Source organism: Amphibalanus amphitrite, unplaced genomic scaffold, assembly GCF_019059575.1.
Source record: "Amphibalanus amphitrite isolate SeventyFive unplaced genomic scaffold, NRLGWU_Aamphi_draft 000632F_arrow, whole genome shotgun sequence".
Lineage (NCBI taxonomy): Eukaryota > Metazoa > Arthropoda > Thecostraca > Balanomorpha > Balanidae > Amphibalanus > Amphibalanus amphitrite.
In genome coordinates, this window is record NW_024882126.1 from 119,072 (window position 1) to 143,347 (window position 24,276).

Genomic DNA, 24,276 nt, shown 5'->3' on the forward strand with positions numbered 1-24,276 from the left:
TATCGTCGTATCCTTTTGGATTCTTCCACTTATTTTTATATCTTTTTTGTGTTTTGTATTTCACGCCTGCGTGATCACCTGTGCGTCGCCGTTTGTCCGACAAATACGGATCACACACGCACTAAATTCGCCCTTCATGATGTCCAGCTCCTGTAAAACTGGAGTTTCAAACGTTCAGTTATTTTCTCTGCTGGGTCCAGTCCAGCCGGCCTCTGATGGCCGGTCCCCGGGCAGGTTAATATCACGGTCCGTCCACACGCCTCCCCCAGCGGTCGGTGTGCTGTGTGACCCGGTGACGGCGGGCCGCCGCTGACCGCAGCTCAGCTCCGTGTCAGCCACTGACCGGAGCCCCATGTCAGCCGCTGACCGGGGCTCTGTGTCAGCCGCTGACCGCAGCTCAGCTCCGTGTCAGCCGCTGACCGCTGCCCGGGGCTCCGTGTCGGCCACTGACCGGGGCTCCGTGTCAGCCGCTGACCGGGGGCTCCGTGTCGCGGTGTCAGCCGCTGCACGGTCTTGCCGAATACCAGATTAGCGCGAATTTAATCAAAAACCCGACTTTCGATAAACTGTTATTTATACATATCAGTGGGTAGGAAATTGCCCAAAGTTATCGGATAGAGCCTTATTTTTAAGCCACTTTATCATTTGAGGACTTATATCCCTGCCGAAAGTAGACCCACGCTCCGGTTCCTGAAATCGGGCTATGGTACTGAGAAATATGTCCAGTTTTCAATAAAAATTTTACGGAAGCTTCGAGAAGATATATGAGAAAATAGCATATCACCGGATAGCACAATTCATGATGAAGCTGTTTCTGCTATCATGGTAGCTTTCCAATGAATGGTTTATGAGTTTAATGAGTTAGAACAGGAGCCTTGCATGTGTATCGTTCTCACGATAGTATTTCATAAAGAAGTTGGAAAATGTCAAAATGGATAAAAATGGATATGACGAATAGGGCATGGCTGAACTCTCCGCACATTTCTGAACATAAGCGAGCAAGTTTCAGCTGCCACTTTTTGCCTATTTGCCGTCAATTCAGCTTTGAACATGTCTAGTCGGCCGCCCGGCGTGACCTGACCAAGGTCGGGGGCGGCGCGGCCGAACAGGCTCCAGCCTAATTAACTATCTCAAGCACACGGAATCGTGATTTCATGCACTCCTTGCAAGGTCCGATGCTTCACTTTTGCATTATTGGCCTTACGTGACGTCATTTATGACGTCACTAGGGTAATAAGAGTTTTTCGTCAATAATTCCCGATCAAATTGAGCTAGCGAGTCGGAAAAGCCACCAATGGACTCAGGAAGACCTGCCAAATCGAATGATATGCAACATGACATCCTTCGACCAACTTCGTGATCTGGGGGGGGGGGGGCTCTAACTTGACCTTGACCCGAGGTCAACACCTTAAGTTGACTTAAGCCGAACAAAAAGTATACCATTCGACGCACCTGAGCGAGGCGAACACGATGATGCCAAAATTGCGGCTCTGCGGCTTTTTTCGCGAAGTTATTAATAAAAAACGAATCCGTGCCTTGGGCCACTCTACCTGACCTCAGAGGTCACAGGTTAACCAGAGACCTTAAAATCGGATACCAGTTGCTGCGTCTCGTAACGGCACACACGCTCGTTTTTTCCGCGAGGCTCTAGTTTCATCAGGGGCGAAACAGTGACGGGGGTCGTACCCCGCCCCCCCCCCCTTCGGCCGACGCGTATTTTGAAAACCAATAGGTCCGGCGAGGGGTGAATGTCAGTTTTGGAACCAGAGAACCATTTTCAGTGGATCCGAGCGGCGCTGGGATTAAATTCGCGCTAAACTGGTCTTCGGCCACACTGTGCGCTGACCGGAGCTCCGTGCCAGCCGCTGACCGCTGATCGCAGCTCCGTGTCAGCCGCTGACCGCAGCTCAGCTCCGTGTCAGCCGCTGACCGGGGCTCTGTGTCAGCCGCTGACCGGGGCTCCGTGTCGCGGTGTCAGCCGCTGACCGCTGACCGAGCTCGGTGTACAGGCTCTGACGAGGACGTGGAGGATGACATTCTGCAGCACAAGAAAAAGGTCAACACCACTCTGCTGGTGCACTTCTTTGGCCCCAAGGGCGACCACGAGCTCTCCTACGACGAGTTCAAACAGTGAGTCCGAGGGCGATCACGGGCTCAAACAGTGAGTCCAGTCGAGCGAGTTACGGGACGCTTATATTTGACCTGCTTTCATTGCATTAAGGTATTAATTTGGTATTCATGGTGCATTTGCATTCATTGCCTCACAATGATTGAGTGCACCGTTCGAACGTTTGATGATGTTTCAATACATTTTCCCGTCGCTTAAAGGATATATTTCACATTTAGGACTGTTTAAAGTGATAACCCTTCTACCAATAAGTAGTAACAGAATGGGCAAATAGTGTCCTCGGCTGGATACAATAATCAGGGGCGTGTTGGCTGATTGAGTTCAGCCCTCCCTCCCCTCGCTCTCCGGCCCCGTCCCCCGCCCGCGGGCGGACCGTGCGCGGGTCTCCACTGCCCGGCGGGAGGGGGCGGCTCCGGTGGGTTAGCGCCGTGGCCGCTGTTGCGCCACACCGCTGTTGTCGCGGGGTCGATGGGCTGCGGTGCAGAGTCGCGGCAATTACAGCGTGTCTGCCGGCCGCCGACGGGCCCCATCGGAACCGGCGGGGCGCCCGGTCACCGGCCGGCGCCCCGCAGTCGCCGGTCGCCGGCCGGCCGACTGAAGCCGGCGGTAGTTAGTCGTCGTCGGCACCGGGCCGACAGCTGCCGACGGACGGCGGATTTGTGACCACTGACGGCCACTTGTCAGGCGGCCGGTGCGCTGTCGGGCGCGATCCTCGCCGGCAGTTTGTCCGTCCAGTCTGACGCGCTGTCTGCCCGTCTGCCGCAGGTTCATGGAGAACCTCCAGGAGGAGGTGCTGGAGATCGAGTTTCAGGAGTTCGCCAAGGGCTACCACAAGATCAGCGAGGTCGAGTTCGCCAAGATCCTGCTGCGCTACACCTACCTGCGGCCAGACCAGTACGTATTCTACCGGGACCAGTATGTACCCTACCCACCAGGACCTGTGCGTACCCCGCCTACCCGAACCAATAGTAACCCGCCCGCCGCTCTCGGGAGCGGCTGCTGTTAGCGGGCCGCCGGCCGACCTCTCTGGCCTTACAGCCGGTCGGAGAGCGAGCTGACCGCAATGAGCGGCTCCATTGCGCCTCCTGAATGCCGCCGCCGACGGTGTGAATAGCGTCCGCCCAATATCGGCGCCGGCCGGGCCGCCGGGGGTCTGTACACGGGCCGGGTCGGGGGACGGTCACAGAGCGGGTGGTGGCGCGCCCCGGTCTGATGAGCGCCGCCGGGACGTGCGGCGACTGGGGAGGGAGCGCCGCGCATTCAGACGGAGACGAGAGGGAGGGACGGCATTCATCCGGCGGCCGTCCGTATTCGTCGGTAGTGGGTGGGAGGAATACGGCTCGGACCGGCAGCATCAGGTGGCCGCCGCCGTGGGGGGTGCTGTCAGCGCCGAGTTGGGCTCGTTAGTCGGCAGAGAGCGGATTATTGGGCTGGGCCGCGCGGCCACCTGCACGTGTGGGACGGAGGAGCAGCTGCGGCGGCGGCCCGACCACTCAGCGCCCCACTTATGGCGCTGGTGCCGCGACCTGTCTGAAGTTGGCATTAGTTGACTGGGCGGCCATGTGGGACCCGGCCCGATGGAGCTGCCGGGAGCTGCTCTCGGGGGGGGGGGGGGGGGTCGGGCCCTGCCCTGACCTCTGGCGCCGCCAGGTGCGACCTGTACATCAACCACCCTGACCTGACCGTGACCCCTGGCGCCGCCAGGTACGACCTCTACATTGACCGGCTGGTGGAGCGGATGGAGGAGACGTCGTTGCGGGGCGTCACGTTCGAGGAGTTCAGGGACTTCTGCAGCTTCCTCAACCAGCTGGAGGACTTTGCCATCGCCATGCGCATGTACACGATGGCCGACCAGCCCATCTCACAAGGTGGGTCCGCCGGCCGGGCGGCGCCCCGCGCGGCTGCTGGGACAGGGCCGCTGTGAACCGTCAGGTGTGAGGCCGCGCGATCAGCAGACCGTCCCGGCGGCCTTATCGTGACGGGACGCGGATGCAGGGATTGAGCGCTGTCACGGCAGCCTGATTGACAGAGTACATGACGTCTGACGTGGCCACTCGACTGACGGAACACTCGTCTGACGGGGCCGCGCGACTGACGGAACACATGGCGTCTGACGTGGCCACTCGACTGAACGGGGTCATGCCGTGGGGACGGGTCGCGGCGCCGGCATATGTGACTACGGGGAGGGAGGTGAGTTGCTCATTACAATGGAACATGTGTCTCTGATCGTGGTGACGCACATTACCAACACTACCTTGATTCGCAGCAATCGACAAAACATGACAACATATTATTGTGGAAACACCAGCAAGCGAGGACTCCTCCGTTTTTTCAATAAAAAATACAATTTTAACGAAAATTGTTCGTCTAATTTGCAAACAACCTGCGGTTATGTTTAGCTCTTAAAGCATTTATTAAAAAAAAAACAATGCAAAGTAAATCTGAATTTTACACCTCCCGAAACCATCAGTAGCCTCTCAAACTTGGCATCATGGAAGGTAACATTTACCCAGATAGCTGCTTGATGGACTGTTGAATGGAAAAAATCATCCAGGAAACTATATCAAGTGAATAATAACTGAATGTATTTATCAAATCCAGACGCTAGTGGCTCTGCTTGACAAAATAGTTATTTTTATATGGACATTATGAAACCTTAAATATCAAAATATCTTAATATTCGTTTGCTTAGATCTCACATCATTACTTACGGTAATGTCAGAAGAGGCCGAATCCCTGACGTCCGCAACTTCGCCGTATGAGTGGCTATACAGGAAGAACCGTGTCGAACAAATTGAATTCTGTCTCTTGAACAGACACGTTGCGTATATAAGATATCAAATTTAATAGAGCTCCGACGGTGTCTGTTTAGCGGCGCGTCATCATTTGCCGGGCAGCTGGCCGGTGGTCTATGACATCGATTGTCGCTCTGTGTCGGGATCAATGGCGGCCATCAGTTGTGAGCCGATATTGGAGCCGATATTGGCGGGCGGACGGACGGTGTGCGGCTGGACACTGACTGACGGATACTGACGAACACTGACGGATACTGCCGGTTGCGCGGCCCGGATACTGACGGGTGTGCGACCGGACAAATGGCACCGAAGTTCCGTCGGCCGCGATCTTGTAGGCCCCAGACTTGGGTCTGGTCGCTGACTTGGGTCTGGTCAGTGGTCAGGCCCTGGTCCAGTCACAGACTCGGGTCTCGTCTCAGACTCGGGTCTGACCAGACCCGAGTCTGATCACGGACTCGGGTCTGGTCACTGACTTGGGTCTGGTCCCATACTCGGGTCTGGTCCCATACTTGGGTCTGCCCCATGCTCGGGTCTGGTCGCCGCTGCGGGGACTGTCTGAGTGTGCTGGCCGCAGTGTGTTGGGCCGCTGCAGTGAGGACTGCCACCCTCACACGCTGACGGCTACCCCCCAGTGTTCCATTTTTAGGAATTTTGGGTGGAAAATCACACCTAATGGATAAAATATTTTCATCCCCAAAACCAGGTAAATTGGAATTCTTTCATCTTTGAAAAATGCTCAACTCATGCTCAACAATTAACAGCCAGATTACCAGATATACCTAGCAGCGCCATATAGACAGTTAGAATAGAACTTATAGGTTTGCTACATAATACATAATTTCCATGAAAAAAATCGAAATCAAGGCACAAACCCAACAACTCACCCTGACTGACAACGAAAGAAAATAACCTTGCACACTTCCAGCTGTTGATAACAAATATGCGTTGAATGACCTTGATCACCTCAACTGTTTGTAAAAACCAGGCTTGTGTTCTGAATAAATGCTTTTGGATATTCATAACAACTATGATTAGTGGTTTGCTGCCAACGCAAAACGGATGAGCCGCTGCTTGCGCAAATTAAACACTACCTCTGCATTTCGCTTTTGACTAAGTTGCGCAGGATACGCCTACAAAATTTTCATCTTTGGACCCGCAGTCAGCTGGGCACACCCTGGCACACCCCAGGGATGAATTTAAAACTTGATTTGCTCTAACTTCTTTCATATACAAAATAGGGGTATGTGACAGGTACCAACTTATTCTACATTCATTTCTGATCCTATTGTATCAATTTCACCACAAATTATGTCCGTCAATGGCTTCTAGAGGACTTTAAAGCTCGATGCGTCGGGCCTGGCAGAGGTCCAAGATGAGAAAAGCCACCCTGCGCACACCCTAGGGATGAATTTAAAACTCCGCGGTCTCTGGCTGGTTTCATAGGTAAAATAATGTTTTGAGACCGATGCCAATATATTATGCGTTTATTTCTGATCCTATCGCATTAATTTCGCCACAAATTATGTCCGTCAATGGCTTCTAGAGGACTTTAAAGCTCGAGGCGTCGCGCCTGGTAGAGGTCCAAGATGAGAAAAGCCACCCTGGGCACACCCTAGGGATGAATTTAAAACTCCGCGGGCTCTGGCTGGTTTCATAGGCAAAATAATGTTTTGAGACCGATACTAATTTCTTCTGCGTTCTTTTCTGATCATATTATATCAATTTCACCACAAATTATTTACGTTATTAGTTTTTAGATGTCTTTAAAACTCGAGGCGTCGGGTCGGGCAGGGGTTCAAGATGACTGACACGCCACCCTGGCACACCCTAGGGATGAATATGAAACTTTGTGGACTCTGGCAGGTTTCATACGCGAAATGAGGTTATAAGACCGGTAATGATGTATTTTACGTTAATTTCTCATGCCTTTGCAATAATCTTACCGCCAATTATTCATTTCAATTAGTTTCTAAAGGTTTTTAAACACGAAGCGTTCGGCCGAGGGAAAGCCAAGATGAATGAAAGGATACCTTGGCACACCTCTAGGGATAAATTTAAGATACGGTATTCCCAGATCTGCCCAATACATGTTCTGAAGCTGGTAGATGGGATTAAGAAGGCCCTAGCTTTTTAATAAATTATCCCTCGCCCGTATAGGGGGGGGGGTCGAACGAACCACCCCCTCGTTTTTTTTCGAGAATAACTCGCGTAAAAAGCGGCCGATCGCGACGAAACTTTCAGGACCCTCGAGTCAATTAATTTGACACCTACTCTGAAAATCTCATATTCCTGACCCAAATGACCTTTGACCTGTGACCTATTTCTTGAGGCCATGTTTGGCCGGAATCGCGATTCGGCGAGCCGCTAATGCGTTCCGTTCACTCCCGTTCCGTTTCGGGTGTTCTGGTCAGTTGTGCTCTCGCTTTCCCTTCTGCTTGGGGTGTCCTGATCAGCGATCCTCCGTTCCGTTGCAGTTGCTCTGATCAGTGATCACTGATGCCCTCCGTTCTGTTGCGGGTGCTCTGATCACTGATCACTGATCATTGACGCTCTCACTCAGCACTTATCACGTGACATGATACGAAGCTACCGCTCCGTTTCGGTGGCCGGCCATGAGGTCGGTGGCATCCTTTTATCATTTTTTTTTTTTTGCATCCCGTTCCGTTCCGATATGGATGCCCTGGTTACTGGTTAGTTGCACGCTTTTTATTGCGATATTGCGTATTATGCTGCGCAGTGCACATCGTTCCGTTTGGGGTGCCCTAATCAGTGACCCTTTGTCTAGTCTCATGTAGTGCACCGTTCCTTTCGAAGAGTTGCGCTGACACCGTTTCCATTTTCACTATGCGTAATGAGTACCGACTATCGCTGGCCGTTCCGGCGTTCGGGCCGGGAGATTTCCGGCGTATGTCATGCTGCATAGTGCGACTGCAATTGCATACTCAATACTGCGTCCCGTTCCGTGTGCCCAGAGCAAAGGCACCATTTCCAGTATCATCCGGCCATTGTCATATCTGTTGAAAATGGAAAGCTCAAAGCTATACTGCGTACACTGTACGAATATTACCAGATCAGATGCGAACGAAAACTACATACTTATATTGCCGCATATTATCTCAAATATACAGTAATCTTGGAAGCGGTGCTGCCATATTGTAGGCGCAAAACGTCCCAGAGGCCAGAACACATGAGTTATACGGTTTCCGGTTTCATAGCGATCAGTTAAGTCAACAAACTGCCCATCAGGGTATCATGATCGCCTAAAATTTTATGTCTGACAGTGTCACAGTGATGACCACGCCTCACGCATTACACGGTCTGAGTCAACTGCACTAAATCAGGAACTTAGCAGATGCTGACGGTAATATCTGCTGTCTGCATCTGAAACGGAAAGGAAGGCATTGATTTAAGGCTAGGAGAAGGATGGCCACTGGACAGTCATTCAATTGTGACAATGCATTTTGACTTGTGAGGAAAATGAAATCTCACTGGTTGAAGTAGGTAGCTGTATAAGAGACAAGGGTGATTCTTAACTTCATTAGTCTCAATCAAACACAAAGGTTGGGATAAAATGGGACGGATTTCGAAACACTTGGCGATCAGATGCTAAAGTTATAATTCTGCCGTATATCACCCTTACCTATTTGCATCGTCTTTTTCGGTTAGTTTTGGTGGTCAGGAATGGTATGTTCTTTTATTATCAGCCAGCGTAGCGTTACGCCTTTATTGCGAAAGTGATATACATGTAGGTTAGTGATATGTAGGTTTTCACTTGTTTTTTTTTTCATCCTATATTTTTTGGCCATCATCGTCACACCCAACCAAAATCCAATTTTAGAACACTGCTACCCCCTCACCCGCCACCCACAGAGGAGTTCCACCGCGCCGTGCGGATCTTTACCGGCAAGGCGCCCTGACCGAGTGACCCGCCACCCACAGAGGAGTTCCACCGCGCCGTGCGGATCTGCACCGGCAAGGCGCTCTCGGACCACGTGGTAGACACCGTGTTCTGCATCTTCGACGAGGACGGCGACGGACAGCTGAGCTACAAGGAGTTCATCGGCTTCATGAAGGAGCGCCGCCAGCGCGGCTTCAAGGTGGGTTCCGCCGCGGCAGGGAGGCGGGCGGGCTGGCAGGGGAAGTGGTGTACCAGGGTCCGGGAGTTGGGGTCCTGCCGAGTGTCCCGGGCCGATCGGCAGGGGCCGGCGGAGGTGAGTTGGTTGACGGAACACCTGTCGGGTGAGAAATATCACACAGGTGGGGCGGCTGAGACCGCTGCTCTCCGGCGCCGTCGGCCGGGCTGGTAGCGGCTCGCTGGCGCCCAGTCGCCGCAGTGGCCCCCCTGTCAGTCATCTCTGTCCGCGTATTGACGGCCTGTTTTGCCTCGTGGGCGGCCGACCGTCGCGGCTCGCTGCATCCGGCCGCTAACAAACGGCCGTCGGACGTACAAATAAGCACCGGCGCCGGCGCGGCGAGCTAGGCCGGCCGCCGGCGGGAGCCCCGGGGCGGCCCGCGGCCCGCCGGGCGGATACAACGGCGGCGAAACAGCAGCCGGCAACAGACCCCGGCAGACGGCCCGGTATGGCGGCACCTGGGAGATGGAGCCCGCGCACACAAACCCCATGGATGCTGGCTGGCCGTGGACAGTGGACACGGTTGTTCGGTGGATAACTGGACGCGGCTGCCCGCCGCCGGTGGTCGGACTGTCACTCCTCTGATAGTTCTGTGAGCTGGTTAATCCCCCCCCCCCCCAGCCGTATCGGCGGTGTTCGGCCGTCCCTGTAAAACACAACTCCAGTGTCGTCTCTCGAACCCGGCCTATGACCACCGACAGCCGGACGCCATCAACTGAGCTGACCGACGAACTTTTCTGATTTATTTTTTATCGGAGCCTTTATACGTCCGGGACGGCCGACAGTTGCTGTTCGGCGGCGGCGGCTGAGTCCGTCCTGAGGGACGGGCAGGCTGCCGAGCCCCGCCACCGGCCACCACTCGGGCAGTCTGCTCCTGTGGACTCACTCGCCCCACCTCAATCTGCAGTTAACGCAGGTCCTTTTTACCGGTAAATTGGGCCCCCGGTCGCGGCGTGGCCCGCCGTCCGGCCGATCAGGTCACGTGTTCGCCTCTGATGGCGCAATCTGCTGCGGCGAGCCCAGGGACTGGGTCTGGGACAGCGTCAGCTGACGTGGCCCGCATCGACCCGCAAAATGAGGTGATTTTTCAGCCGGTATGGAGGGCATTACCTGGCCGCCTACAATCGCACGGTCTGGTGCAACTTGTTTGGCCAAAACAGAGCTGTTTTGTTGCAAGTTGCGTCATCTCAAATCGGTCGGTTCTTCCCATCAGCACTGAGTGATGGCGACTGTCTGAGCTCGGTCCCCCCGTCTGCGCTGCTTCAGTGACCGGACAGACGTCAGCTGACCTGAGCCGGTCCCGTTTCAGACAACACCACGCACCACCGGCTGGCAGGCGTTCAAGTACTGCGTCAAACAGGAGATGCGCACCTCGACCTAGGTGGACCGGACTACCTGTGCTCGACCTGGGTCACTGCGGCTGCTGACCTGTGCTCGACCTAGGTCAGCCGCCGCGACTGCCGACCTCTGCTGGACTCGGGTTGACCGCTGACCTGTGCTCGACTCGGGTCGGCCGCTGACCTGTGCTCGACTCGGGTCGGCCGCTGACCTCTGCCCAGTGCCCGGCGGGTCGGCGCCCGGCCAGTCGGGTCGCTTCCCGTTCCGGCTCCGGCTCCGGTCACGCTCCCTGTGTCTCCCTGAGCTGTTCTGGTCAGTGTGAGTACTGTGTGGGCGGCCGCTCTCTGTGTCTCCCCTGAGCTGTTCTGGTCAGTGACAGTGATGTGTGTGGGACGGTCGACCGCTCCCTGTGTCTCCCTGAGCTGTTCTGGTCAGTGACAGTGATGTGTGCGGGACGGTTGACCGCTCTGTGTCTCCCTGAGCTGTTCTGGTCAGTGACAGTGATGTGTGTGGCTGCGGACTGGACCCCATGGCCCCGTACCGCCGGTCCGGCCGTCTCAGTCAGTCAGTCAGTCAGTCTGTCCGTCTCGGGGCCGCGTGTGGTGTGCTGATTAACCCGAGTGGGATCGACTCCGCGGCGCGGCAATCTGTGTTATCCTGTCCCGCCGCCGGCGGTCTGTGTCGCGGTAGTTACACCTCAGCTATATAGAGCGGCCCGCTACAGGGTCGCGGAGTATCGCCGGCCGTCAGACTAGCTGCTGGCACACAGTCCTCAATGTGCTCTGGTTGTGTTCAAACTCAGTGGTGCTCTAGGGATTCTGTTTGCTGGGAGGGGCGGATCAGTGTACCTGGTAGGGCCCCCACACCCGTGTGATCCTTGTGTTAGGAGCGTGTGTGCTTGTGGCGGGTTGGGGTTCCAGTTGAGAATGGCGACCTGAGGATGGTAGGGCCCCTTCGAGTGACGGCCCTCAGTTGGGCTACGAGGTGGAGTGGCTGTTCCACATCGGATGGCCGCCCGACCCGATGTGGAATTTAGTGCGTTGAAGCGTCCCCCGCTGGTTGAGTCAGTGTGTTTGAGGATTGTCACTCGCTGTTGGAGTCAGTGTGTTAAAGGAGCGTCCCCCGCTATTGGAGTCAATGTACATGGAGTGGAGGATTGTCACCCGGCGCTGGAGTCGCTTTGTTGGCTCGCCATTTGAGTCGTTGTGTGTGTGTGTGTGAGTCGCGGGTGCTTCTCTCGGAGACCGGCCGCTGTGTTTGTTGTTTGCCGGCGGGCGGTGACCGCTCGTTGGCGTGTGTTTGAAGAGCGCCGCTGTTGGAGCCGCGCGGTGCCGACTCGTCTGTGTGAGGTGCCGAGCCGTGGACTCGGCGGGCGGGCACACGCCCCCGGTCAGTCAGTGCAGACCGCCGCGCCCGGCCGCGCCAATGGCCATATTGTTACATTGTTCCCAGAGCGCGGTATTGGATCGTTGTTAGCACTAACCCACTGTCGTAAGATCAAGTGAAGCCAGTCTGCGCGCCGCGCTTGCCTCATCCATCTTATGAATCGCCGCCGAGATGTACCTTTTCTTGAGATGTTGCATGGTTTGTGATCGCAAAGCGGATGGTAAATACACACGGGAAATGTTTATTTTGTACTCTGTGGCCCGGGACGGCGTGTTCCGGCCAGACGCGACTCGGGGCCGGGCAGCGGTGCCGAGCCGCCGGACATTGCACGGACACGCCGGGCCAGCCGCGGGCCGGAGCGGGCAGCGGTACCGACCAGCGCGGGCCGGGCCGGGCGCCGCACCCAGCACTCACACACATCGACATCGCTGACAACACCGTATGAAACGCGCGCACGAAGCTCGCTTTATGGCACGACAGCCGCGCTACCCGCTCAGTGACTGGCCGATATGGGAGAGGACGGCCGACCTGGGAGTGACCGGGCACTCACTGACCGACCTGGGAGTGACCGGGCACTCACTGACCGACCTCGGAGTGACAGGGCCCTCACTGGCCGACCTGGGAGTGACCGGGCACTCACTGACCGACCTCGGAGTGACCGGGCACTCACTGACCGACCTCGGAGTGCCTGGACACTCGCTGGACAGTGGACACTGGCCTATCCGGGAGTGACCGGGCAGGCGGGCACTCATTCTTTGACATGAGGGCGACTGAACGCTGGACACGGGAGTTACTGGCCGTTCTGAACGAAACTGGCCATCTTGGGAGTGATTCACTGGCCATTCGTTGCACACTTCTGTACACATTTGGACACTCATTGGACATTCTTGGACACTCATTGGACACTCACTGGACGAGACTGGCTCTGCGCGGCTGACCGGCGAATGTCTGTCCAGTTTCAGTGGCGGTCACCGCGCAGAGCTGTCAGGTGACGCCGCAGTGTCACACTGAAATCACACACTCACGCTGCCTCTGTTCGCGCTACCCTAACACTCGCACGCGTTCTCCGTCCCACGGGGTGGGCATCGCGTCTCAATTCACCCACAAATATCCTGAGGAGATCACCTCTCCTTTATGGCCGAGTGAATGCCCCTTCGGACGTGCCGGCTGCCAGATCCAGCCCCCGGGCGCCGCTACCGTCCGCTGACCAGCCCGTGTGCCTGGCGCGCTATCACGGCGCCCATGTTGCGGAGTGTCCGTCCGACGGACCGGCGCCGGCGGCTGTGTGCCCTCCGGCAGATCGGGCCGCCGATGACGTGTCTCGACAGGCCAATTGGCCGCCGGGCCGCTGTAATGGTCACACGACCCCGGACGGCGCGGGCCGCACGCATCGGACCGACGGACCCACGGACTGACGGACCGACGGCCGGGCTTCAGACGCCCGTGTCCTGTCTGTGCAACGCGGGGCTCGGGGCGACCGTTTGCTGCACTTTGCTGCGCTCTGGGTAGCCGTGGTCTCACGAGGTCGACTGAGCTCTCAGGTAGCCGCGTCCTGTAGAGGTCCTGCGCTCTAGGTAGCTGTGTCCTGCACGAGATCGGGCTGGTCGTCGCCGCCGCCGGCTCGCCCGTCGGCTCCCAGCAGCGACGTGACGGTCATCTGCTGCGGGTCGGCGGCGGCGGCGGCGGCGCGCTCGGCGTCCGAGGCCAATTGGCGGCGCTGCACGGGTCCGCTGGCCGGCACCTCTGTGCTGAGGGTGCGCCGGCGCGGCGGCGCCCGGCTGCCGCTGCCGCGCCGCGCCTGGAACCGCCGCCATTGCAGCACCAGCTGCGAGCGCACCTGAAACCGACGGGGACGGTCACTGGCTGGAACAGCAGGATCACCAACTAAACCCAGGATCATTGATTCAGAAGCCGGGCGCGGGGTTGAAGTTAATCTGAACTGAGCAATGCATTTTTAATGCGCTGCCATTCAGTTTTCAGTCGCTACATTATTCTCTCTTGCATTGAATTTTTGCTCAGCGTATTTCAGCGCTTTTCATGCTGCATTACTTCATTCAACTTTTGTGCGGCCTTTTGAAAGAAAAATAAAAGAAGTAGCAGCTCGCGCATGTAAAAGGCAGCGGCAGTTTATTTCTCGAACGTGGAGGCACTAAATGGACGGCCGGCCGAGCACGCACGGTCGCGCAGTGGCCCGTGGCGGCTCGGAGTCGCGCCGGCCCACTCACCTCGGCGTTGGTGTAGAAGTAGATGCAGGCGACGACGGCTCCCTGCAGGCCGCTGATGAGGTAGCTGACCACGTAGTAGGCCTGCTCGGCGTCGCAGTCGACGTCGTCGGGAGGCGGCAGCGCCGTCACCAGGAACTGGAGGCCGAACAGCGGCACCAGCATGGCCGCCGCACGGAACGACCGCCTGACGGACCGACGGACGGGGACGGTCACTGGACAGTCACTATAGACGCGGAACGACCTCCTGCCGGACCGACGGACGGGGACGGTCACTGGACAGTCACCGGACGGGGACGGTCACTGGACAGTCACCGGACGGGGGACGGTCACTGGACAGTCACCGGACGGGGGACGGTCACTGGACGGGGGACGGTCACCGGACGAGGGACGGGGACGGTCACCGGACGGGGGACGGGGACGGTCATCGGACGGGGGACGGTCACCGGAAGGGGAGGGTCACCGGACAGGGGACGGTCACTGGACGGGGGACGGTCACTGGACGGGAGACGGTCACTGGACGGGGGGACGGTCACCGGATAGTCTCCGGACGGGGGACGGTCACTGGACGGGGGACGGGGTACGGTCACTGGACGGGGGACGGTCACCGGACGGGGGACGGTCACCGGAGTCACCGGACGGGGGACGGTCACTGGACGGGGGACGGGGTACGGTCACTGGACGGGGTACGGTCACCGGGCGGGGACGGTCACTGGGCAGTCACCAGACGGGGACGGTCACTGGACAGTCACCGGACGGGGGACGGGGGCGGTCACCGGACGGGGGGACGGGGACGGTCACCGGATAGTCACCGGACGGGGGACGGGGACGGTCAATGGACGGGGGACGGTTTCCGGGCGGGGACGGTCACCGGATAGTCACCGGACGGGGGACGGGGGCGGTCACTGTACGGGGTACGGTCACTGGACGGGGGGACGGTCACTGGACGAGGGACGGTCACTGGACGGGTGACGATCACCGGACGGGGGACGGGGACGGTCACTGGACGGGGGACGGTTTCCGGGCGGGGACGGTCACCGGATAGTCACCGGACGGGGGACGGGGACGGTCACCGAACGGGGCGCGATCGGGACGCGCGGTCAGGTGCAATGGAGCGGACACGGCCTCCGGGGGTGACTCGCGTCGGAGGGGGCGACCGGCCGACCTGACGGCGGCATCACCACGGGGGCCGCCGGCGCCGACACGATGGCCGCGCGAGACGCTCATAGCGGCACCAGCAGCGCGCCGCGGCGTGATTTGATGGCGATTGGTCGGCGTCGGCTCAAAATGGGATACACTCGATGGCATGATCAATATCCGATTTTTGAATATTGCAGGATTTGAGGAACCATCTGTTCATCGCGGTATTGGCGTTTTGCAGCATGTGATGGTGATGATATTGGGTGATTCAGCGCACTTCATTCAACGCCCACGATATCGCACAGACAAAGGATGTCAACGAGGAGTTACAATGGGGTGGAATCAAATTGTGCTGCACGAGTCCGGACTTTTATGCGTTTTGATAAAGCCAGAAATAACCGTTGGCAGTTCTGAAGCCGTGCGGGATGAGCAGAGCCGACTGGCGCCTCATCCATCCTTCAGCGCGGCTCGCACGGACGTCACAATCAAGGCACGCAATACAAATGAGCCCCGTCCGGGGCAGTTCATCAGGCGCCGTTAGCCGGGTCTGTCGGCAGCCGGCTGAGGCGGCGCCCGGTCCGCTGCCCGATCTGGTACGACTGAGGCCGGCTGAAGCGGCCCTCTTCCCGCTCTGGTCCGGGGGTAGGGGTAGCCGTCGGCGCCCAGCCCGCCCCGGTGTGCCGCCGTCCGTCCCCGCCTGACCCCGCGTGCACAACACGGCACCGCCGCCCCGGGGCAGCCCGTGTGATGCTCAGCGATGTAGGCCCCAGAATACGCTGTCATTCAGCCAGTAATCAGACACTGAGTGTAAATCACTCGCTCACGGGCGCTCGGCGCTCGGTGAGCTGTCAGCATAATCGATGGATCGCTATTCGTTTTCGAGTCCCTGGATTGAAACCAAATTGTTTGCGCCCAGCTCTAGTTTATGGCGTGATGCTCATAGGGTTGATGCATTCATTTATTGGACATATATTTTCTTCAGGCTCTTAGGCTTGCTTCTTGTCAAGTTAATAGATAACCATGTCAATTTAATGCTAACACATAGATGCTTTTCCGCGTCGGAATGCTGTTTTCGATTAGTGAACACAATGTGTTTGCTTAGACAAGTGAAAAATTGCATAGCAGGTGCTAGCAGAATGAAAACACATGCCAAACGGAACGGGTAACAACACAATGAACCACTATCAGTTAATAACGCGCGATCCTGTTCATTACACTATTCATACCCTGCAATAGAAATGAAATATCCTCGGTACGCCCTGACGAAATAAAGCAGTCGTTTTGCGTAAGTTACATTTGCTGACAGTTCCAAGGCGCTCTTCCTCTGATGGCTGTCGCCGGTCGGTCTGTCTGTCTGTCTGTCTGTCTGTCTGTCTGTCTGTCTGACTGTCTGCCTGCCGGGGACGGCTCACGCTGACCCCATGACGGAGGGTCGGCGGACGACTCTGGCTAAAGTTCCGGCGCCGGGTCTGCTCGGTGAGTCGCCCGCCCCAACTCCGAGTTCCCCCCCCCCCCCCCCCTACTAAAGTAGTCCTCCGTTCGGCCGGCCACTGTCGCGGGGACAAACACCGTAACCGGGTGGGCTCGGCAACCGGCGGCCGGCCGGTCGGGGGGAGCGCTGTGGGGATGGCGCGGCGGACGGCCGCGGCGGGTCGCTGCTCTCGTAAAGCCGGCCGCGTCTGTACCGCGGCCCGAGCTGCGTTTGACGGCCGCCGCCGCAGCTCAGACGTCAGATCGGACGGAAGGTCCGACTGTATAGCGCTGACGCCGCGATCCGGTATCGGCGGCCTCCATGGCAGCGCTGTGGTGGGCTCAGTGGCCGTAAATATCTGCGGCCATGACGTCCGGGAAAATAGAGCACAACATCCGGACAGCTAACACAGTCGTGGAACGAGGCACTGAGATGCGCGCCCAGCATTGGCTTTATGATATTAAATTACTCGGTTACAGCCTATGGAGCTATGGTATTTATTTGCTGTCATACGCAGACATACGTTTGCTCCGTTTCCTACTACATTTCTGTAGTAGGTATGCGGTGTGGTTGCCACGGTGTGTATTTTTGCGGTGTGGTTGCCACACATTGATGGAACAATATGGCGTTGAGTAACGTCCTTACATATGATATAAAATAGTAAAAATAGTAAAATAGTAAAATTTAGTTTTTTAAAGGTACTTTTATAAAAGCTAACCTTATTTTACAGTCGGCTGAGTCGACCGATTGAGGAAGGCGCCGAGGGACCACGTCAGGCTTGAGGCCGCTGCGCTATTCCCGCTATTGTCGGAGCGGGAACAGAGAACCTATTACGACACAGGCCTGGTAAAGCGTAGTATCCATTTGATGTAGGGTGTCCCAAGAGTAACGTAATCATTTGTTTTAGCCACATCTCCGAAAATATGTGATGGATGGAAATAAAAAAGATATATGTAAGGACATTCTATAAAATTGTGTTGTGTTAGAAATATGAGTCAATATATTGGTTCGTAGCCCCATATTTACTGCTTTCTGCATGGCTACAATTTCGGGTCGCGTGCATGAATATGCGGTTGACTTCCTCCGCCATTCTGGAGCCATTCTCTGGTGAGATGCCGCTTATGTTTGCTCGAACGGCTCATCCATTAGCTCTTCTTGGCTCTCTGGGTTATCCTCAAAGACAACCCCTCCGATGTGTACCCGGAGGACAAAATATGGAGGCGTTTAGTCAGGTGACCGCGGAGGCCGTACAATGGCGGTGCCCTCTGAAAATAACCGATCTCACATCCACTCTCGGAGACAATACACGGTCTTGGTGTCGGCACAGCTGTGCTGTGGCGAGCGGAAGAACCACTATGGAGGACCCTTTACCACCTCCCTTGGTTTATCGTCATCGAATTCCCGCTGTCGTCAGGACATCGAAGGACAGGTGACCAAGTATACATGCCCTGTGCGCACATTACACTTTTTCTGGCGTTTTGCCGGCTGCGACGAAACTATGAATGACTTCAGAGATAGGGCGGGCTGGCCGAAAACTGAGCGGTATTTACGTTTTTTCGAACGACAGACCCTCTCATAAATTTGAAATTCGACCTGTTCAGTTTTCTGCCTACTGCTTGGTGCAGTCATCATCAAAATGTTTCAAGTTTGCAAGAAAACAATTTTATGAATGTACCCTGCACGTGCTCAAATTTGTAGTCATTCGGATTCCTACTTATCAAGATATTTGAATTATAAATCATAACCTTACTTTTTGGTCTTTCTACACGTCAGCGTACCTTCTTCTAGGGCTGATGAATGGTTGACGACTGATGTAGATGGAATGCATTTAGGGTCGCATTTTTGCAGGGGCGCGGGAACTACTTTTGGACTGGGGGGGCACCATAATAGAGATCAGCATAGGGTACCCCAAATCTAGTTGTCTCACCGGTTTTAGGTCACTTACCTATTTTTCATCCCTCTTCTCTTGGCTTTTTCAACAAAAAAGAAAACATTTGCAAAAAGTGCAGTATTCCGTCTCAAAGTTGTGGGGCACTGCCCCCACGGCCCCAGAGTTGGGGGGCAGACTGCCCCCATTGCCCCCTCCCCCGGATTCCCGCGCCTATGCATTTCGTCTTACTACCATATATTATTTGCTACTGCCTATAGGCAATAAAAATACCGCCTTTCGGAAGGACTTCAGTTGTGTGACCAGGGCCTCAGTTATCGACAAAAATGATTTCGGTTGTTATATTAGAAATAACATTTTGTGTTGCGAGGTAAGGGAAGAGCTATTCGATGTGCAGCACGCAGACGGGTGTGGCGGGCGCGGCGGTTCCTGCTGTCTGAGCCGTGCGGCGCAGTCTGCCGTCAGGCGCCCGGCGCGACAGCCATCTAGCGGCGATAATGCAAAGCTCGGTGCCCGTGCCCGCCCGAAGGCCCACTCCCGGCACTCACCTTCTGGCCTCGGAAGATTCCAGCTTGGTGTTGAGTATGCGTAAAACGTTTATCATAAATCCTAGGTTTATCTGTGGAAGAAGACAGAGTTTCTTAAACGACCGTCTTTCTGCGTAACTAATGGACTGGAGTTAAACATTACAAAGACGGCTTGAGATCTGTGTTATAACAATAAATAGGCCAACGAAAATACTCAGCTTGGTATGCGATACTTATATCGTAAAACCTAAATTTACAGGTGCATTAATGCTGCACTGTGAACGTTCTGAGGGAGATCAGGTTAGGGTACCTACCTGGTAACATAATGGTATCAATATGTATTTAGTTATTTATACGTAGTTGCAGTACACAGTCGCCGAACTCAACGGTTTGATTTTTCTATTACTTCGTAATAATACCGGCACATTTTTACAACTCAGCTTGTTTTCAGCAAGTTTCATTCAAGATGTTTTCCAGAACTCAACACTGACCCGGCGCGCACGCACTAGCGAGCCACGCTACAGCGATCCCGGTGACTCACGAAGAAGCAGGCGAGTTTGGGCGCGTCCAGGATCCAGACCAGGTTGTGAACGTTGAGCATCCAGCAGAGTTCGTTCTCGAGCACGACTTTGGCCGCGGCCCAGCCGGCGACAAACAGCACTGGCACGCCTGCGGCGGAGAGTAGCCGGCCGAGTCAGACAGCGGACCGGTATGACACCGGTAGGACAGCGGACACAGCGGACCGGTACATCACTCCGGGGTCAGAGCACAGCGGACCGGTACATCACTCCGGGGTCAGAGCACAGCGGACCGGTACATCACTCCGGGGTCAGAGCACAGCGGACCGGTACATCACTCCGGGGTCAGGGCACAGCGGACCGGTACATCACTCCGGGGTCAGGGCACAGCTGACCGGCGTCCGGCACATCACTCCGGGGTCAGAACACAGCGGACCGGTACATCACTCCGGGGTCAGAGCACAGCGGACCGGTACATCACTCAGAGCACAGCGGACCGGTACAGCACTCCGGGGTCAGGGCACAGCGGACCGGTACATCACTCCGGGGTCAGGGGTCAGGGCACAGCGGACCGGTACAGCACTCCGTGGTCAGGGCACAGCGGACCGGTACATCACTCCGGTCAGAACACAGGGCCGACCGGTACAGCACTCCGGGGTCAGAGCACAGCGGACCGATACATCACTCCGGGGTCAGAACACAGGGTCGACCGGTGCATCATTCCGGGTCAGAACACAATGGCCCACTTGATCCGGGGGCAGAACACCGCGACAGACGGGTCTCATAGTTCTGTGGTCCTTAAGATCACAACGGCAGACAGGTCTAAATGGTCCGAGACCCGAACATGCGGCAGCCCCGAGTCTGTTTGGTCCGGAACCTAGGGTCACTCACAGCACAGCAGCAGATCCTGCGTCTGCGACTATAATGGACCAGAGCAAATCAAATCTAGCCCGCCTTAGGTTCCATTTGCAGTTTTTCTTTCCGTGCTAACGCGCAGCAGAGCATTATTGATCAAACGAGGGACAAAGACCCGATTTCGGCTCAGCTTTTTGGAGGGAAATCTGTCTGTGAGGGAAGACAAAACACATCGTGACTGACCACACATATCGCCTGTTTACGATGGGAATGGAGCCACCATGATTAGCTGCAGCAACAATATTGTCAGGTGTAGCAGTTCTCTGGCCCATTCAACAGACGCGTCGGCAGCGAAAACATTCTCTCGAAGGGCACGATAGCTGGTGGGAGACGTTGGGCCTTGCCCGCCCTTCGGAGCGCCTTCTTTACCGCTGCATAATAATGGGGGAGTCATTAGCGGTCGCCGGGTCGGCTGGGGGTGTGAGCGGCGAGCGCGGCCGGCGCGGCGGCGGGAGGCTGCCCATCTGCATACGGTGTTCCGGCGGTATCGGATGGGCACCTCTCCAGCCGTGTATTTACCGGCGACTCTGCCACAGCGGACCAGTCGGCGGCCCGCCGTCGGTCCCCAGATCGACTGAGCTCGCAATCTGGGGTACTAGGCACGCCCGCCAGTGTTCACAGCGCTACGGGTCTGTGAACTGGATAATGGGTTTGGATGGAGCACTGCTTTGAAGCTGCCTAGACCTCTGATAAGTTCGGAGTTTGGACCATGCTGCACCTCGCTATAAATGCCATAGCTTTATACAGTGAAACGCAGCGGAGGAGCGGACATTGACGCTGTATTCATCTAATTGATCAACCAATTTAGATGAGATTTAGTCCTGATGATCTGACATTGCTAAAATTGAAAGGTCTTTTACAATTTCATGCTTGGGCGAGCCATTCAAGAGCATTATTCCTCGATCTGATGTCTAGCGTTCGTATCAACGAAAGTACACAGACGTGAATCCAGTGAAACCACCAAACATTAAAGGGAGTTTGGATTGGCTTGACAGCTGTTTTTTTCCTCTTAATGTAGATGGCATAAAAATGTCCCATTGGGACGAACATGTCAGCATCTTCGTTGCCATTAGCATTTCACCGATCCTGAAAGTTATGCTATCCTGACCTAAGTTATCCATGGACCCTTCATCTTTTTATATACAGATTTAGCTCACGAATTCGATTGTATAGGTTGACAGACCTGGAACCCACGCTAAGCTGAGTGTATTGCGCAGGCTCCGACCCCTACCGTCTGGTCGGAAAATTCCAGGTATCGGGAGGATTAGGATGCCGAAGCTTAAAGGGACCCTCCCACCTTAAAAAAAAGTCAATGAATTGGCATACTCGTAAAAGTGATGTCCCATGGTTCAGAAAGATAAAAAATGAATGTCTACCAAATTTCACCAGAAAATATTCACTGGTTTTCAAAATATATTATACAGGATATATTTTCAAATTTCTTAGACTTTTACTTTTGTTTACTTTTTGGGACCTCTGCTGTCCCTACGATGTCGTTTGGAAGCAATAATTTGAGTTTTGACATCCTAAAAGTGCGGAACATGTTGTGCGCAAAGCACTATATACCACCACGTTTTACCTATGGTTTTAGTATAAGATTCAAAAATTGTTAGGTCTCCGGCCTCCGCTGACGCCACAAATGCTAAGGGGGCATTCAAATGCATTAGTCCCTTAGAATCTGAAAACTGCAAGTTAGAAATTAAATATCTCCGAATTAAAGCAGTTCTCGATGTTGTGAGTGCCTAAACCGGTAACTGCAAGCCAGGGACCCCAATTTGGCTATATCAACTCGAAACTAATTTTAACCCTCGCCGGCACAGGCCATTTTGCGTCCTTTGACGGCACAAGGGGGGGGGGGGGGGTACGACTCCCCCGCGTTTAGCCCCTGATCTAGTTAGAGCTTCGCGGAAAAAAACGAGCGTGTTGCCCGTCACGAGAAGAAGCCGATGATATCCAATTGTAAGGTCCTAGGTCATTAGTTGACCTTCCAGGTCAGGTCAATGACCCTAAAGTCGGAAAAATCGTGACCTGTTAGAAAGTCGTAAATTGTGACTGCTGTGGGGTTTTCGGGGTGCTGCTCACGAATGTCGTGCTAGTTTTGATCACAGAGGATGTCTTTAAGCAGTTAAACCAGGTCGGGTCAGGTCAGGTCAGGTCAACCAGTAGGGGTCGTGACGGGTATTCGTAGTACGTGTCAACTGCCTCCGACAACTTCGTAACATGCGAAGACACCAAAACTTGTACTTCTTAAATGTTCAAATGGTTGCTAAATTCGAATTCAGCTAAAAAAAAAAAAAACTAGCCTAGAAACATGTAAAACTCGAAAAAGTGAACCGAGGTCACCAAAGGTCAGTGACCTGACCTGACCTTCAGGTGACCTTGACCTCCACCCTTATGCATGGGAGCAACATCAAATCACATTTTTTAACGTTTGAAACCATGATAAGCTTGCCAACGCGCGGCTAATGCGAGCCGACATCCGCCGAATCGCAGTCCGGCCAAACATGGTCTCGGAAACAAGATCACAGACAAAGGTCATTTGGGTCAGTGTCATGAAATTTTCAGGGTAGGTGTAAAATTGATCAATGCGAATTGATAAAATTGATAAAATTGATCACTGAACGTTTCGTCGCGATCAGCCGCCTTTTACGCGAGTTATTTTTTTACGCGAGTTATTTGCGAAAACCTTACGGGGGGTTCCATCACCCCCCCCCCCCCCTGTGCCGGCGAGGGTTAACCCGCGCCCCGTTGGGCTCTGCCGAGCAACGCGCCCCCTTGGGGGGCATTTTGGCCTCCACCAAGATCTCGAGAACCACGCAACCTAGCGACAAGCGGCAAACGGTGTTGGATAGCCCTATCAGGGAACTACCTTTTAACCCAATTTTATTGACCTAGGTCAAACCGATGACGTCACAGGTCAGGTCAAAGGTCGAATTTTCACCGTTTACAGGCATTTCAAGAAATGCGTTGTAAAATCGAGTAAAATGCATTTCATTGAAAATCATCGATGGGGAAATGTTCTTCAAACACATATTTTGCTATTTGAGGTCACTGATACCAGGTCAGGTCACAGGGGTCAGGTCACTAGGGGGGGTCACAATATGAAAGTGTCGTGTGATACATGTTTTATAGTCCATTTTACATGACAAATGCGATTATATGGGTCAGGCAGACTTTTGGGCCAGCTTAGGCCACGTTTTGGTCAAGGTCAGGTCAAGGTCAGGTCAAGGTCAGGTCAAGGTCAGGTCAAGGTTCAGGTCAAGGTCAGGTCAAATTAGGCCAAATTTCAAAGTTGATATTTTTGCATAAAATGGGTATCGATTCGATGCAGCTCGTCACGGGGAGTTTAATGGTGGTCTTTGTTTTGCCCTACGTGGTCTAGAATCGCTAAAAATTGAGCTCAAAAATTTGACGTCATCATTTTTGAACAGTTTTTTCGCTATAACTTGGCCAAAAAACGAGATATCGATATGAAATTTGGTATGTATATAGAAGAGCACAGGGTCTATCATACATATTCCGTTTTTTTCGAAATTCGGAAATTTTTTTGGATTTTTTTTTCTAAAAAAAATCAATTTTTTAAATTTTTGGGGGTCAAAAACCCAACATTTTGAAAATCCGAGATAGCAGTTTTGTAGCGCCGCTTTTTGTCTACTAGACCATATAAAGAACTTTGAAATTGCTTGGTAACTGTAAATTTAGTGAGCGTTTCAAGATTGCATGTTTTTTGCTCATTTTTGCTCGAACATGACCTCAGTTTGACCTCAATAACTCCTGACCTAAGATGACCTAAGACTTGAAATTTGGTGTGAAGG

The 24,276-nt window shown here is 54.6% G+C and overlaps 2 protein-coding genes across 11 annotated transcripts in view; one reads left to right on the plus strand and one right to left on the minus strand.

The window, feature by feature from the left end:
• LOC122363642 (calcium uptake protein 3, mitochondrial-like) overlaps positions 1-12,022 on the plus strand; it is a 57,240-nt gene extending 45,218 nt beyond the window's left edge. For 8 of the 10 annotated variants that reach the window (XM_043333149.1, XM_043333148.1, XM_043333150.1 and 5 more), the window contains 5 exons: positions 2,010-2,130; positions 2,894-3,022; positions 3,833-3,996; positions 8,863-9,020; positions 10,366-12,022. In XM_043333149.1, coding sequence (XP_043189084.1) covers positions 2,010-2,130; positions 2,894-3,022; positions 3,833-3,996; positions 8,863-9,020; positions 10,366-10,437 — 644 coding nt within the window. In that variant the 3' untranslated portion in view covers positions 10,438-12,022. Of the gene's footprint in view, positions 1-2,009; positions 2,131-2,893; positions 3,023-3,832; positions 3,997-8,793; positions 9,021-10,365 lie in introns of those variants that run through there. The other 2 variants (XR_006253398.1, XM_043333156.1) reach the window with 2 other exon arrangements.
• The window catches only part of LOC122363641 (calcitonin gene-related peptide type 1 receptor-like), a 45,186-nt gene continuing 32,929 nt past the window's right edge, over positions 12,020-24,276 (minus strand). Inside the window, exons 8-11 of the mRNA XM_043333147.1 lie at positions 19,570-19,697; positions 19,050-19,120; positions 14,006-14,189; positions 12,020-13,617 (exon numbers count right to left, since the gene is read on the minus strand). Of these exons, the coding sequence (XP_043189082.1) occupies positions 13,351-13,617; positions 14,006-14,189; positions 19,050-19,120; positions 19,570-19,697 (650 nt within the window). The 3' untranslated portion in view covers positions 12,020-13,350. The remainder of the gene's footprint in view (positions 13,618-14,005; positions 14,190-19,049; positions 19,121-19,569; positions 19,698-24,276) is intronic.